Source organism: Perca fluviatilis, chromosome 5, assembly GCF_010015445.1.
Source record: "Perca fluviatilis chromosome 5, GENO_Pfluv_1.0, whole genome shotgun sequence".
Classification (NCBI taxonomy): domain Eukaryota; kingdom Metazoa; phylum Chordata; class Actinopteri; order Perciformes; family Percidae; genus Perca; species Perca fluviatilis.
In genome coordinates this window covers 36,315,153-36,332,219 of record NC_053116.1, presented here as the reverse complement: position 1 = coordinate 36,332,219, position 17,067 = coordinate 36,315,153, and the positions used below count along the sequence as shown (strand labels likewise).

Here is a 17,067-nt window from a genome sequence, read left to right as displayed (position 1 = left end):
GGCCAGTTTTGTTTAGCTGAACCATTTTAGAGTAGAGAGGGAGAAACCTGTGGACTGGACCTCTTTCCCAGTTTGAAGACGTTCACTAATGAGCATGTGCCAGTACCATATATATTCCGAACACATTTCAGAGCACATTGCCACAAATGTTTTGCATATTAATGAGGATACTTTACTTATTAGTCCTGTGAAATGTAGAGTTTGCTCATACTGACAGATGTTTCCAATACTTCTCTTCAAGGCATTTATGTCAATGAGGTTAGACAAATTATCAGCCCAACGCAGTGCAATTCAACAGCACCACAAACTCCGATAGACAGAAAGACAGAGTAGTTTATTGATCCAGTGTCACAGCAGCCAAATCACAAACAAATGAGATAGGAAGAAAGAAAATAGAACAAAAACAATGTAAGAATTGTATAGAATACAACAAAACAAGACAAAATCTGAGAACAGAAATTAAATGCAACAACATGATAGTTCCCAGTAAATGCCCTGTACATTTAGTGCAAGTCAAGTACTGATAATCCTATTTGTTGGACAGTAAGGTGGAGAATATATTCATCCTCACAGATACCCGTAGATTAACAACAGATCCAACTGACAGAATGTGTGCACCAAGAGTCCATATCTCAGTCTATGAAACACAACCAGCTATGAAATGTTATTCAGTCCAAAGAAATGAAATGAGAGAAATATCTGCATCAACTGGAACGATCATCAGTTCGGTTTCACCAAAACTGAATAAAAGCATCCAACATGAGTCAGTCAGTAGACTGTCAGCAGAAAACTGCTGCTCAAGGATGAACATATTAAGCCTGCAGGGAGAAATGAGCAACGTGATGGAATTACCTGCACTCACTTTGACATGCTGTTATTGTCTTGGATGTAATTTAGTCCAAATTATCAAAACTTGTTTTTATCCTCAATGGGTACATTTACATGATTTCCCTGTGTGTGCATCCGGAGGCTTTACCTCTCAATTGTTGCACTAAGCACAGGGGAAACTTAGAAACACAAGCAGAGTGGAAATACTGAACCTGTCAGCTGTTACTAACTGACCTTTAACCTTTCTGCATTTTAAACAGTGTATGACTGGCCCCCAGATAATTTCATTCAGTCAAATGAGCTTAAATTTTTTAAAGCTTTAGTGCTTAACTTTTTTATAATAATGAGCGTCCGTTACATTCAAGCCATTGCTAAATTAGTTGCTACAAAGCTAATTAAGACTATCAGCTCCAGTATGGCTATGTTCAGAAGATAGTGTTGTCCGGCGACTTTCACGTGCAGAAGAACTAAACTGAACAAGGTTTCACAGACATGTGACTAACAGAAATGGAAAAATGGGTCCCTGAACAAAGTATGGTCAAAATCAAAAGTCACAGTCAGTATCTGGTGTGGCCATCAACTGCATTAAGTACTGCAGTGCATCGCCTCCTCATGGACTGCACCAGGTTTGCCAGTTCTTTACCCCACTCTTCCACCAAGGCACCTGCAAGTTCCTGAACATTTCTCGGGGGGCATGGTTCTCGCCCTTACCCTCCGATCCAACAGGTCCCAGACGTGCTCAATGGTATTGAGATCCGGGCTCTTCGCTGGCCATGGCAGAACACTAATCTTCCTGTCTTGCAGGAAATTGCGCACAGAACGAGCGGTGTGGCTGGTGGCGTTATCACGCTGGAGGGTCATGTCAGGATGAGCCTGCAGGAAGGGTACCACATGAGGGAGGAGGAGGTCTTCCCTGGAACGTTCTGCAACTTTTGATTTTGACCATCCTTTGTTCAGGGACCCATTTTTCCATTTCTGTTAGTCACATGTCTGTGAAACGTTGTTCAGTTTAGTTCTTCGTTGTTGAATTTTGTTGTGTTCATACAAAGTTTTATGCATGTTAACTTTGCTGAAAATAAAAGCAGATGAAAGTGAGAGGATGTTTCTTTTTTTGCGCAGTATAGTTTTAACCACGTTACAATGTCATTGCTCATTGCAAAGTTCATGATTCAACCAGAAGAGTATCACAGCATGAGTCACAAGAAGTTGGCTGGATGTGATGGCTGGATGTGATAGCTGGACAGCGAAGAAGTAGGCTTCTCTTTGCTCAATGATTTATCACAGTGGAGACCAGATGTGGAGGAAAAAGCTTTGTAGCAAGAGGAAGCTGCACTTCTAACTGATGAATTAATCTATATTAGCTGTCGAGCTGTAAAACAGGGCACACGTCTGCTAACAACTTAAGTGGCTGGGTTCATGCATAATGAATAAGCGTGAATAAGGCTAGATTGATATTTTCTGTCCAATAAAAAAAAAAGACTCCGTTCTGCAGCTGTGCTCCCACTACTTTGTTATCCTCCTAGGGCTAAGATGTGTCCTGAATACGACGATGTGCTTCTGAAAAGAATTCCTTCACTTCAGCGAATGACTAAAGATGCAGGTTAACTGGCGATGTGTTTTCATATGTTTATCAGTGTTGGTCACCACTGATTCTTCTGTATGCAAAAGATAATAGCTAAATGAATCTGTATCACTGCAGCCTTGCCACGGCACAGTGCTGCCTGCTCTCTCTCTAATAACTCTGAGTAATACTGTCTGTACAGTATGCATCTGTGCCTGTCACTCAGTCACAACTCGGTGTCTACTAAGTGACATGTATGCAAAACCAACAGCCCAGTCTGGTGACACAAAGTGTTTGTCTTGTGTTTCTGAGTCATTTGGCTTCCTGTGTATGTGCCATATGAGTCAGGCAGAGAACATGGTGGTGACAGTTGGGAGGCTGAATGTGTTAGCGGACAAAGTTTGACTTGAGTATTCAGAATAATGACACCAACACGTTTGCCCGGTTAGTGGAGGGTACTAATGTCTTCAGTTCGGTCTGTGTGCCGCTAGCTAGAGCCTCGGTTACACTCGTGGCGCAGGCCTCCGTAGATGGACGTGCGCTACGAGCATGCACACAGACAACTCATCGCAGTGTTTCCTTTAGGATTTTTTTAGCAGTGGGGGCAGGTCTGTCCGAACAACAAACTAAATTTACAATGAAATGTATGTATTTTACATAAATGAGTTTTACAAGAAAAGAAATTCTTCATAAGGAAACCAAAACCCAAATGCCTACATCTATAGACTATTTCCAATTTATATTACATTACTCCGGATTTCCACTGGATGCATAACGGCTGCGGACCGGCTCCGCGGCGTGTCTGCTGCGTGCTCCGCCGTCCGTCAATACCCACCAGGTCCGGATTTGTTGCGGCACGGCTGCGGCCATGACTGACAGCTGTAGTCACAAATTCACGTAGAATAGAACCACAAAACCAACAACAGTTTGTTTCCATCCAGACGAGTAGAGGGGGAAACAGATCTGTGCTGTGTTTTCAAGGTGTAGTGCAGGGAAATATGATCCGCCGTGAGCACGGTGTATTTTATTTTGAAAATTAACCGGATGTTTTATTTTGCTTCTGTGCTCGACTTCCTGTCCCGCACTGTCTGCCGTGTGCTAAATTGCTGCGGAGCTCTCCGGCGTCCGGCAAAAATAGAAGCTTTGTGCATCTGCTCCGGAGGGCTGCGGACCGCCAGAGCTGGGACGCAATCGGAACGCAGCCGTTCTGCAACCGGTGGAAATACACACACTGACTTTAATGGAAACCTAATGACTCCGCCGCCGTTCCGCAGCCGTTCCGCAGCCGTTCCGCATCCAGTTGAAATCCGGGGTTACACTGACTCACTTACCGTTTTTAATTTAATGTTTCCAGATGTTTGATATCAGGACGATGAGCCGACAGAACTGACAAGTTGAACGTTGTCCAATTAGAACGGACCCGCTGCCGTGACGTTTTTGGTGGAGCTGTTGGTTTAATAGTCGACTCGGAAGAAAGCGAACGTTTTGACAATAAGCTACATCAACACAACAGTATGTGGAGTTAAACTGGACGGGCCCAATAACCTCTGAATAGTTCTACTTGTTGTTAAATTGCAATGTGAGCGCCAGCCAACGGGGGTGCATTATGTCAGCAGGATAATTTAAAAGGCAACCACGACTACATTGTGCGTCTGCCCTATTTCTGATACCATGGCGGCAGAAATTTTGCCATGGCGGGCCGCCATTACTAAATCAACATAGAGGAAACACTGCATTGTACATTGCAGTTTTTTCCGAAATGACTGGGGGCATACAAAGAAAATAATCTGTGAATAAGGAAGAAGTTGTAGAGACGAAGAGAGCGGAAGAAAAGGAAAGCAGACTGGCTTGCAACAGTTGTAAACATATCCATGATAAACAACAAAGTACCGCCAAACATTACATTTATGTAATTATTATCGTTACTGCCACTTATCTCCAAATGGAAATGACTCTCTGCCTCTTGATGTGGCGAACACTTCTTCTGTCTAGAGCTGTTTTTAAGCTTTGACAAAGCAACCTCTCCCCACTTGTGGTGACGTCCTATTATAGCCTACGCACCTAGCGCTGGGAACACCACAGAGACCATAGACCATGCTTAAATGTCCGCTAGCTGCTGGCGGTGTAAACATTGAAACACTGCAACGCTATGCTGTCCATCTCAGCCAAGAACGGAGCTATGTGGTTATAACCGAATAGTCTAATGTGTGTAGAGATCTGTATGGTTGTACTGCAGCAGCCTGTTTTCATTTTTAGGCAATTCAATGATGGTTAACATGGTGCGGCCGTGCGTAATGCCACGACGCTCTGCTGAGGTGCGGCACTGGCTGGCTGAGTCCTCTGATCGGGCACCACCGCCTTTGTTTGTTCAACTGGTGCTTCCGTTCAAGGAGAAAGACATTTTAGACATATACTGATCTAATCCATTGGATCGGTATTGGCGGTGATCCTCACCTTATCAAGTGTATTTTCAGGATGTGACCAATCCACATTCAGTGTGGTTTGTTCATCCATGTCTTTATGAAATTCAGTGTTTTCACTTCCATTTTACATCCATTCAGTCATTCCAGGCCATCACTCAATTTCATGTCCCACAGTAGTCCCTGGTACATTCATTTTATTCTTTACCCAGTGTCAAAGCCTCTAGGATTTAACATTAACACTTGATCTTTCAATATAAACCTATAATAATGAAATTCTTTAGCTGTGGGAAGGTGGGGAGATCTTCAAGCAGGGGACCCAGTGCAGCACTTAATTTGTAGGGGAACTCTGGGATACATCTCCTCCCTTTTTAAATGTCAAGTGTCCTGTCAAATAATAAAAAGCTCGTAGAATCATTTTCACTCGCTATGGAAGGAGAGAGTCATGTTCGATCTATCGCTCTCTAAGCCCAGTGTGTGTAGTATTCTAAGCTGCTCGGAGGCCAAGCTCCAACTGGCACAGACGTCATTGCCCTGCAGTGAGTGGCTGCCTCCAGTGCTGCTTGGCATATGGAGCCGGTCGCAGACCTCTTCAGTCAAAAAGAAGGCAAGGATTACACGGGTCGTGATGTGACCCCCCCCTGCGGGACTCTCGTTTTGTATGCTGACACAGTCTCTTTCCAGCTTATTACAACGAGACATTCAAACCTATCATTGTGATATGAGCTGAAAACAGTTAGGGAAGAACGTACACAAAGATGATAATGAATTAACATTGAATCAAACTACTGTTACTTCTGTTAAAACGGTTCAACTGCTATTTTAGCAAGGCTAAGGCAGCTTTATTTGTATAGCACATTTCAGCAACAGGGCAATTCAAAGTGCTTTAAATAAAACATTAAAGTACACGTCTGTTTTCTAACAGTTTGGACTTGCAGTGAATAAAAAGAGAAAAACTGCACTTAACCTTTTCACGGGCATTTTGTATTCATAGTTAGACCCATATTGTGACGTATCATTAAAGGGATTGTTTAGCAATATATTGATTATCGCAGAGTTGCTGTATCATGATATTATCGGTATCGGGAGCCGTGTTTCGTATCGTCAGGTACCCTGTGATTCCCACCCCTATTTCAATCAGGAGAGACTTCGTTGCACATATGCAAAGATTTATTGTACATAAGCATAATATGAACTGTACAGAGTCTTTGGGGATTAGACTCCATAATTAAAACAATTTTAAAAGGGTGGAGAAGCCAGACATATTCCCCCCACCCGTAGACCGAATGAAGGACCTGTCTGCCGGAAAGGGACTCAGGTTGCAGTGGTTGACGATCCCTGGAGGTGGAAGGGGAGGAGGAGGGTTGCACGCTTGCCTGAAAAGACAGCTAGTAAGGAGAAGACATTTAAAGCAGGATGTCATGCTGTGATTGGATCATGAATTTCATGGCCAATTCTAGTTGGCTTACTGAAAAGTGAACGCCTCTTAACAGCTGAAAGTTTTAGGGAGAGATCTTGGCGATTGAAGAATTTAGAAGTATTTCTGAAAGAATTTGCGCTGAGCTTCATTTGATAGCATAAATGGGGCTTTATTTCTTTTGGATCTTGACATTATTGGGGTCTGCAACTCTGAAACTGGTTTGGAAAGATTCAGTAAGTAGAGGCAAATTCTGTTGCTGTTTTTTAGTCTTTAAAAAAAAAACTTCGGTATGGTTTCTATTATTTAAGCTCTTGTTGCTCTTGTTTTGTTCCAACTGAATAATAATGTTATAATATTTATTTTTTTGTCAGCGTTCAGAACATCTCTGAATGTACTGTAGGCCAGACAGTCTCTCATGTTGTAAGTACCATTTCTCTGAGACTATAATGCGGTAGATGTTAAGCGGGCTTGTTTGCTGACGTTTGAATACTTGGTCTTGACAAAAACTAGTTTATTCATCTTCAGTTTATTCATCTTCAACTAAACAAGACTTGACAAGTGTTTTTGTCAACTAAAAATGTACTAAAACAAGAAGGGTGAAGTTGACTTTGACTAAAACTCTCGTGGATTAAAAATGAACAAAATGAACACCATATGAAACAAAATCCAATTAAAAGTTGTCATTAAACATAGACATAGAGTACATATCTAAATGCCTAGAATAATATTTTAAGTTATTTATATACATCTGCTGTCAGGGAAGTTGACGTTTTATAGATATATATATATATATATTACAGATTGCTCATTTCAAAGGGAATACAGTAATTTCCATTTTATCCTGAGGTCCAAGTGCAAGAGTAGTGATAAATCAACAGACTGTCCACCCTGAAAGACTAAATTGCCAGTGTCAGTAGTAGTAGTTTTAGGGGATTTTGAAAAAGAAGACATTCAGGAACTCTTCCTTTTCTATTGCACATTTCAATATCTTTATCTTTAGTTGTCTGTACGGTTTGATTTAGCCAAACATTTGCACTATTTAGAATGAATTACTGTATTGTACATATTACTCATCTTTTTTAATTGTATATATTATGCATTTTTCTTTATCTTATTTGTACATATTACTTATCTTTATTTTTACATTTTATATAGTACTTATATTTTTAATCTTTAATTATATATATTTATTATCTTTTACATTATACTTGTTGAACGTGTCCTTATTGCACCGTGGGTCGGAGAGAAACTTATTTTCAATTGCTGTATTCTGTATGTCTGGCACATATTGCAGAATTGACAATAAAGTTGACTTGTCTTGACTTGTTGGGGAAAACTAAGCAACAGTGTTCCTTGTACCTGGTGTGTAGGAGGCGGACACAGATGACAACCAGGGGACGTTGGACTTTGAGGAGTTCTGCTCCTTCTACAAGATGATGTCCACCCGTCGGGATCTGTACCTCCTCATGCTCACCTACAGCAACCACAAAGACCACCTCGACACAGACGACCTGGCCCGCTTCCTGGAGACTGAGCAAAAGGTATCTGCATTTTGGCATTTCAATTTGTGCTAAGATTGACATTGAAAAGTTACTCCACTGATTTATCATTGCACTCCTCTAACATTGTTGGACTCAGGACGGACAGCTTAAAGGACACCTATTATATACTGTTTTCCGATTCATACTTGTATTTTGTGATTATATTAGAACATGTTTACATGCTTTAATGTTCAACAAAACACTTAATTTTTCTCATACTGCCCATGGCTGCTGCAGCGGTAGTCACGCTCAGTCTGAAACGCTCTGTTGGAGCGCCTGTCTCTTTAAGCCCCCTTCCTGAAGAAAGCCCAGTCAGCTCTGATTGGTCAGCGTGCTTCCGCATGTCCCTGAGTCTCTGGAATCTCCTCTGTTGTTGCACTCCGAGCCTAGTCTCGCATTGCCAGACCTTCCTCCACAGCGCTGCGGAGGAGGGTCTGGCTAGTCCACACAGCATTCCGGGAAGGGAGAAAAACGTGCTCTGGTTTATTGGCATTTCTTTAAACCAATCACAATCGTCTTGGGCGGCGCTAAGCAATGGACGGAGCAACGGTTCCTCTGAAAAATAGCCTCAGGAAGGAACTTGTTTTGGTGGAACGTGTACGTTCAAAGGTTGTTTTAGTCGTGTAACAGAAAACTCAGATTGGACAGATAGTCTAAATAGCTGTCTGGATTTACCCTGCAGAGATCCATAGTCCTCATAAATAAAGAGTTTAGAATGCCAACACAAAGAAAGCGGAAATGAAACGTCGTCAGTATAGAGTACTCCGAGCGTAAGGCTGACTGCAATAGAGCAGGACTTTGTACTGTGAAAAATTACCAATAAAGGCTTCTAAACCAAATACTGCCCAACCAGATATGTTTCAGCAATAATGTGACCCGAAATCGGGGAGAAATTAACAACAATGGCAGCCAAGATTACAGGTTTCCCTGGCATAACCATGCAGCTACTTGTAGTTAGTAATGGACTGTAATGGAATAAAGCAGCTCTTTCTACCTTCAAAAACCGCGGATAATAGCTTCTGAACCAAATACTACCCAACTGGATATGTTTCAGCAATAATGTGACCCGAAATCGGGGAGAAATTAACAACAATGGCAGCCAAGATTACAGGTTTCCCTGACTTAGCATGTAGCTACTCCTATGTAAACACAGCAGTAGCCTGAAAAAACTGCAATAGCCTACCTAGACCAATCATAGAAACTCAGCTCCGAGTTACGTGACACGGAGAAAAAAATGGTTGAAAGCGTTCAGAACATTGGGAAATCTGAGGTTTTTGCTCACTGGGATTTCTCTGTAATAAGGTTACCTCATTATTTGAAGCTCTGGTCACGTTTTAACATTAAAATTGTCATTGTAACATTATAGATATGACAGAAATCCGGAAAAGCATAATAGGTTCCATTTAAAAACTCAGCCCCATGTATTTTTTTACATTTCCGTTGGCGTGCAGATTAAACAAACATACAGCATGTTAATCACTGAGCTTGAGATGCGTTGGTAGTTGTATTTTCATACTTTGTACAGAGCTGCCTTAGCTGCTTCAAGTCTTTATGCTAAGCTAGGCTAACCAGGTCTGGGCTCCCGCTGTTTCCTGGAGGAACTTTAATGATTCCCCTTTGTAAATGTTTAAATAAAACTGTATATAATGTGATTTTAAAAACCAGTCTTGACTATTAATATATTATGGATTCCTTGCTCCATTAAAAGGTAATTCTTTTTAGGAAAAAACAGACATTATCCTCCCAAGCATGGATATTTCCGTTGCCATCATCCCAATTTACTTGTGTAGTAGTGGCCAACCAGTGGCCATTTAATGCTCAAGACCTTACAGAGGTGCTCTCTGAATACTGAAGCAATCAAATTTAAAAGCCCCTCCTGGGTGGCTTCAGAAACGTAGGCAGAAGTTTGTGTTCTTTCTGCTCTATCGCAGTTTTGAAAAACCCCAAATGCTCCTTGTTTTAAGCTCCTGCAGGGTGGGTGGTCAAAAGCTTAACGGAGTAGCCACTGGGAAGGGGTGCTTAATTTAAGGGAAATGTAGACAGTGAGGGCCCTACAGCGATATTAGCATTCGTACTGTACCATCACAGCACTTGACAAGCAATTATAGAGGGTTTATGGATGACGTTCACCTCCTCGCTAATTATACCATCGCATGAAAAATAAAAAGTAGCAAATGAGCCTAACAGCTCGTTCTTCTTTAAACACCCAGTGTGCACTTACCTACAGCTAATTTAAACTCCAGCAGGCTGTTTTAATGTGTAGAAACTGTCACTTCAAAACCAGACGGTTCTGTTTGGAAAGCTAGACGTCCGCTCCGCTCAGGTGGGCTGTATTTTTTTCTCCAAATTTAGCAAGTGTTCAGTTTTGTGAAGTGATTTGTTTTGAGATGATGCCAAGATACAGCAGAGTTGTCTCAGTAACTACAGACTGTGTTGGTATCGGTTTCTTTGTGCCTCAAATAAGAAATACGACAATGTGAAACACTCCGGGTTGTGTATTCAAGTGTCCGTTCAGAGTGTGGCTGAGGGCTGTGTGTCTTACTGAATCCCTGTGGAACTGGTAACAGACTGCAATGTGTTCAATGACAATAGTATCTGTTCACACGCAGTCTAAAACTAAAATATGTTCCCAAGGAGGAAAGTTTGGTTTCACAAGTGAAGAGAACACAATGAGGATGGACCAACTAAGGCCGGTTACACACTGCCTGCGTGGCGTGAGCGTGGCGTTTCTGTTGCGTGTCAGCTGCGTGGATTTTTCTATGTCTTTGCACACCAGAAACATGTCTGACGCGGCACTGCTGCTGCTGTAGCCTTGTCTGGACACATGTATGTTTCCCATTGATAAAATGAAATACCATGTTAAACATAAATATATACTGATTTGATTACAGCAAAGACAACATCTTATATCTGCATTTATATCAAAACCTCGAGACTTTCAAACATCAAAATGTCATTTATTAATATGTATTTGTATCTAAACGACATATAAACATCTTTTCCTATTCTATTTTGCCTGGAAACGCTTCCAACACGCTTGCGTCTTGCGTGAAAAATAGGCGTCGGTTCTATTTCTAGCAGGCACGCGTTTTTGGTGCGGCTCAAGTCGCGCCTGAGACGCGCATGTCACGTGTGTAAGCTCTAACCTGTTACCATGGGAGCCGAAATATAAACGGACACGTCACGCAGCTGACATGCTCGCACGACGCATCCAGTGTGTGACCGGCCTAACACCATGCTTACATTGGTCATTATACTTTATCATCTTTCCATATTATTGAGTATCTAATATATGAACAATAAGTCCTGTTACTGTATTATTAATGTACAAACTCTACTTAATATCAAATTGAATTTCATTGATATAGACCAGGGATGGGCAACTGGTGGCCCCTGGCTCGTGTCCTCACTCCCAATCAATTTCCAAATCAAATTGTTGGTTTCACAGGCATTGGGAGCAAGCGACCCATTACTTTCCAATTGTAACTATACTGTCCACCGTTAAAGGGCGCTCCCTCAAAAGGCCAGAGGTTTGTTGCCAAGCAACTGCGGCCTCGTCAGGTCTTGACCGGCAACAGCGGGAAGAGAGACTGGAGCGGCCAAAAAAGAAAACTGGACCAAGAGAACCGTGTCTTCCAGGCAAGATGGGAAACCGATTATCTTTACGGAAAAATTCAATGCAAATCTATGTGCCTGGAAACACAATCAGAAAATAGTTGTACCTTTATTGAATGATGATTTTTGTCACTGCATTGGAATAATTGTATATCATTCAGGAATGTGGATGTTTGGTTACTGTGTAATCATCAAATGAATAAAAGCATTACTAAATGCATTTGAATATGAAAGATAGAGATGCTGGTTAAATAAACTTTAATTACTGGTATATATTTAGTTGTTTTCATTAATTTAGTAGCTATTCTTGGCTTGGCTTGTAATGATAAGGGTTACAGTATCCTACTGGTGGAAGTGCACAGTCACAATCTGGCCCTCAGGTACTGAGGATAACATATTTGTGGCCCTCTCTACAATCAATGTTGTCCATCCCTGATATAGACTTATGTAGACTTATACATACATAGTTAAATTCTGAAATAAAAGCTGCCATGTAATTAAAGCCGATTAAAGGCCCGTCACAAAGCATTGGTGGTACTCGTTTTTGAGAGAACAAGAAGAAATTCTCTGACACGTTACATTAAAGTTCAGATTAGTCCCGGTTCCCGATACCAATCCCTACAGTCTTTTATTTCTAAATTAGCTCATCAACATTACTAAAGTGTAAATGAGCATTCAATATATGATGATGTTTGTTGCCATTTTTATGTCTTTATTCTTAGTCTTTGACAGTTTTTTTTTTCGGAGAGGGGCATATCTTAAATTTTTCCGAACTATCTCAGTTTCATATTTGAAGTCTAAGAAGAGATGCTTCGATATTTTTAAAGAAAAATTCTTCACCATCTGTGAATGGCTTTCCACGCCTTACTATCTCTAGAGCTGACACAAAACTAGCAGCAGAAGTGGAGTTTGGAGATTAAATCCAGTTCTAAATTAATTTGCTCTGCTCTGCTTTCTCTTCCTCTCATCCCCGAGCCAGATACTTTTTTCAGCAAATGCAGCCTGGGAGTGTCTTTCAATACAACTTTTTGTTGTTTGCTAATACAGTATCTCGCCTGCAGATCACGCATACCAGTAAGCCAGCAGCGTTGGCAATGAAATCATATATATATCTGTCTGTCCTTGCACTATTAAATTCTCTATTTTCCTCTGAGACTTCTCTATTTTTTGGAATGGGAAGCCATAGCTGGTCTATGTAAACCCAAGACCGCTATGTTGGTTTTGCAAAATTTAGAGGATAAGGCGCCGGGCTGTAGATGTACGAAGGCTATGACACACATTTTTGTGGATGTACATGAGGAATGCAAGAATCACTTTAGGCTGTGATAATATACAAATGTGGAGATATATAACCTTTTGTCAAAGCCACAGGGACCAACTGGAGAGGGGCTACGGAGCTGCAGGTTGCCTACCCCTGGCTTATCTACTTATCTGTTCTGGGATGCGGGGGGGGTGACCCTCTGGGTTGTTTGTATTTCTTTAAACCAATCCCAAGAGTCCTGGGCGGGGCTAAGCCACGAATGCCTTGCCGGCGCCCTTGCGAAATAGATAGCGGAGATAGTGGAAGGGCGGGGACATGACTGTACATCTGGTGAGCCAGACTATGTCAAACTCAACAGCACTGACTTGTGTCAAGAGCAATTCAGTATTTCAGGGCTTTAGAAAGTGGTTATTATAGTCAATTATAGTGTTTTCACAAGTAAATTATGATTATGTAATTTTGTCTGCAATCAAAAATCCACTAAAATTGCTAGTTAACACTAGGGGTGTGAATCTTCACTGGTCTCAAGTAGGGGTGCAAGATATATCGACTCAATATCGTTATCGCAATATCACGTTGCGCAATATTATATCTAGGGGTGCAAGATATATCGACTCAATATCATTATCGCAATATATCGATATTGCTGCGTCCCGTCCGTTGGCTGTGTGGCTTAGTTGTGTTTTGATTTAGAGCTTGAAACGCTGTAATGATCATGTCTCATTGGCCAGTTACCGTGGTTACCGTGCCACTTGCACATGTTAGTGCACGTCAGAGCACGGGTCCACTACGTGACAAACCCTATGGAGCGTACCAAGTGTGTGCATATTTCGACAGAGTGACAGTGTGAAGAAATAGATAGAGACAACAAAACGGAACGAATCAGAGAAGCGAAAGAAAAGTTGTGTCCTGTTCTCTTTATTTATATATTTTATACTGTCCAACCAGTAGAACATGTCCCGTTCTCTTTATGTATATATTTTATACTGTCCAACCAGTAAAACATGTCCTGTTCTCTTTATTTATATATGTTATACTGTCCAACCAGTAGAACATGTCCTGTTCTCTTTTTATATTGTACTGACAGTAGAACATGTCCCGTTCTCTTTATTTATATATTTTATACTGTCCAACCAGTAGAACAGTCCCTTTTATTTATTTCCCATATTAACGAATAATGCTTATTATTATGTTATACTAAAGAAACAAACATATTAATACATAAACATTCTTTATTATATATTATACTGCAACAGTAGAACATGTCCTGTTCTCTTTATTTATTATTTATCTAGATGTCCCGTTCTCTTTATTTATATATTTTATACTGTCCAACCAGTAGAACATGTCCCGTTCTCTTTATTTATATATTTTATACTGTCCAACCAGTAGAACATGTCCCGTTCTCTTTATTTATATATGTTATACTGTCCAACCAGTAGAACATGTCCTGTTCTCTTTATTTATATATTTTATACTGTCCAACCAGTAGAACATGTCCTGTTTCATTTGTTATGATTCTATTTTGATGCGTTTTCCCGTAAGTTTTTGTAATTTTACATACTGTATGTTTAAAAATATTGAAATTAATATCTATATCACAATATTCATAATCGATATCGCATTATCACATTTTGTCAATATCGTGCAACCCTCGTCTTTTCGATTCGATTACGATTATCCTGTCAACGAATTGATCCGATTCGATATCCCCATGCATCACGACGCGTCACCTCCTCAAAATTATTTGATATTACGACACACGGTTTTCATCAACAAATTCAAGCGGTCAGTTATTTATGAACTCCCCTTTTTATTGTATCTGCTCTTAAAAAAAGACACTTCCTGAATGTAGCGCAATCTGAACACAGCCGAAAAACGGACCAAAAAAAAGCAGCGACCGGAAAATCAACAAGCAACATCATTAGGCAATAATCGATTATGGTCTGTCACCGCATCGATGCAGAATCGGCCGCATCGCCATGCATCGATGCAATGAATGATTTCAACACCCCTAGTTAACGCCATGTATGTGTTTACATAACTCTCCAAAAAAATGGAAATAAAAGTAAAGGATTTCAGCAATATGTCTATGCGTTCTCACATATTTGTTGAAATAGAGAAAGGCTCTGAGAGCGCACTGTGTGTGCAGTAAGTGTGCCAGTGTTGAGAGCCGGCAGCGGCCTCTGAGCTCTCTGCTGCCCAGCAAGCTTTTTTCGGTGCCAACCCACAGTGAGAAGGGATATGGGCTGTCATCTGCTGAGTTTCGGGATTGACTCTCCACACGGCATTCTCTCATCCAGATAAAGTCGAGATGGGTAGTGGTGGACTCCATCCTTTTAGACACTCGCCCAGCTTAGTACTTAAGGAGTGGGCTGGAAACAGATTTTCTAAAATAGAAATAACCCTGTGGGAATAATGTCTCACCAGGTTAGCCAGCCAAAGCCTTGTTCTCTCTCATTGTTCATACACACTGACCTCTTGGCTCTCCTCTTTGAACTGTTGCCCTCTGGGAGGAGTTCTAGGTCCGACAAAACGTGCGCGTCCAGATTCAGGAACAGGTTTTAGCCATTTGCACATTAAATCACAAAAAAAAAACAATAACCACTCTCATCCCCTTATGCTGCACCTGCACTTACACTTTATGCAATCATGTGCAATGCGAGTAAATTATTAAATGATTTCACTATTTACTCTAGTTTGAATCTCTTTACCATCTTCACATTCTCTGATCCGTGTTCTTAGCTTAATGCAGTGGTGGAAGGTAACCAAGTTATCAAGTACTGTACTTAAAGGACAATTCTGGCGCCAAAACGAACCTAGGGGTTAATGACAGATGTGTACCCACTCGGTCGTTCTCTGGGACATGTTTTCATGCTAATCGAATGTGTTTGCAGCTTGAAAGAAGCTAGCGCGGACCGCTGATTAGCTTCCAACGCTAGTATTCGGCGCACAGGGAAAGTAAAAACAGATCGCTATTCATACCACTAAAAAGACTCTAAATATCAGCCCACTTCCACGGTAGCATAATGAGGATCCCTAAATGTTAACCGAAGCATTGAGAACTTTGTAAGTGTACAGATTTTTGAACACAAAACACATGTAGTTTATGCAATCTGTTTTATTATAAATTAAACTTCCCAACAATATACAGTCCTACAAGTCCAGCTGAAATGATTAGACCATTAAACACTTTCTAAAATGTGAGGATTTTTCTGCATTGAGTACTTTTGCTTTTAAAACTTTAAGTACGTTTTCCTGATGATACTTACATACTTTTACACAAGTAACATTTTCAATGCAGGACTTTTAGTTACGTAATAGAGTATTTGTTACAGTGTGGTATTAGCACTTTTACGTAAAGGATCCGAAACCTTCCACCGCTGGTTTAATGTGTGTGTTTTCATGTTTGCACCATTAAGTAGTAGCTTTTAATTTTGTGATATGTACTCACAATGACAATAAAGTCAATTCGGATTAGACACAGTTTGAGAGGCGAGAGGTGGTCCTGCCCCACCCCCTTTAAATGAGGAACAGTGATGGGATGTGATTGATTGATTGATTCATTAATAGGAGGGGGGGGGGGCTTTAAGGGGCAGCTACCAGACAAACAGGATGGACAGAAAACATGACATATAGGGAGCTCTCCTAACTGGATTATCCTTTATTTATCCATACCATCCCCCTAATTCTTCCAAGGGGATTTTCTTCACGAAGAATCTGTGTATTAGTATTCTGTTGCATATACATAACGTTGTTGCTTGACATGAATTGATGTCATTTTGTAGATGACCAATGTGACCAAGGACCATTGCCTGGAGATTATCAACAAATTTGAGCCGTGCTCTGAGAACCAGAAGCAGGGAGCTTTGGGAATTGATGGTAAGTCTCCTTTAACTTCGTTACCATTAAGCTCTCTTGTGTTTTTTATTTTTATTTAACCTTTATTTACAAGGTTTGTGAAGGACTTAGGTACAGGTATTTGGCGGGTGGTTTAGGGGTCCTCCCTCAACTGTTATGTTTTGAAATGTTTTGGACGATTTATTTTGACGTTTTTGTCACTTTTTTTGACACCTTTTGTTAAAGTTTTTTACACTTATTTTGTTTTTAACGATTTTTGGACACATTTTTTCTTCACTTCAGTTCTTCACCATCAAGTTCTCTTGTGTTCGAAATAAACCGAGCGCTGGTAGTTTCCTCTAGTGTCATGGAAGTTTTCCATTTCATTAAATACTCTGTAAATGTAAAATGTAAGATCCCTATTAAAAGAATTCCCTTTTAGTACTGAATAACAGTGGGGTTGTTTTTTAAAATGTTTCCCAGCATGTCAGAATTTTGTAATTTTCCAGCCACTGGGCCTGCTGTGTGTCTGTCTACGGCGTCCAGTAGCTTTAAGCTTTGAAGAATCTGCTATTTTTTTT

General features: G+C 40.7%; 1 protein-coding gene across 14 annotated transcripts in view; it reads left to right on the top strand.

Annotated features, from left to right (window-relative positions):
- The window catches only part of plch2a (phospholipase C, eta 2a), a 174,922-nt gene that overhangs the window by 115,573 nt on the left and 42,282 nt on the right, over window positions 1-17,067 (top strand). For all 14 annotated transcript variants that reach the window (XM_039800544.1, XM_039800543.1, XM_039800539.1 and 11 more), the window contains exons 5-6: window positions 7,600-7,770; window positions 16,435-16,528. In XM_039800544.1, the coding sequence (XP_039656478.1) occupies window positions 7,600-7,770; window positions 16,435-16,528 (265 nt within the window). The remainder of the gene's footprint in view (window positions 1-7,599; window positions 7,771-16,434; window positions 16,529-17,067) is intronic.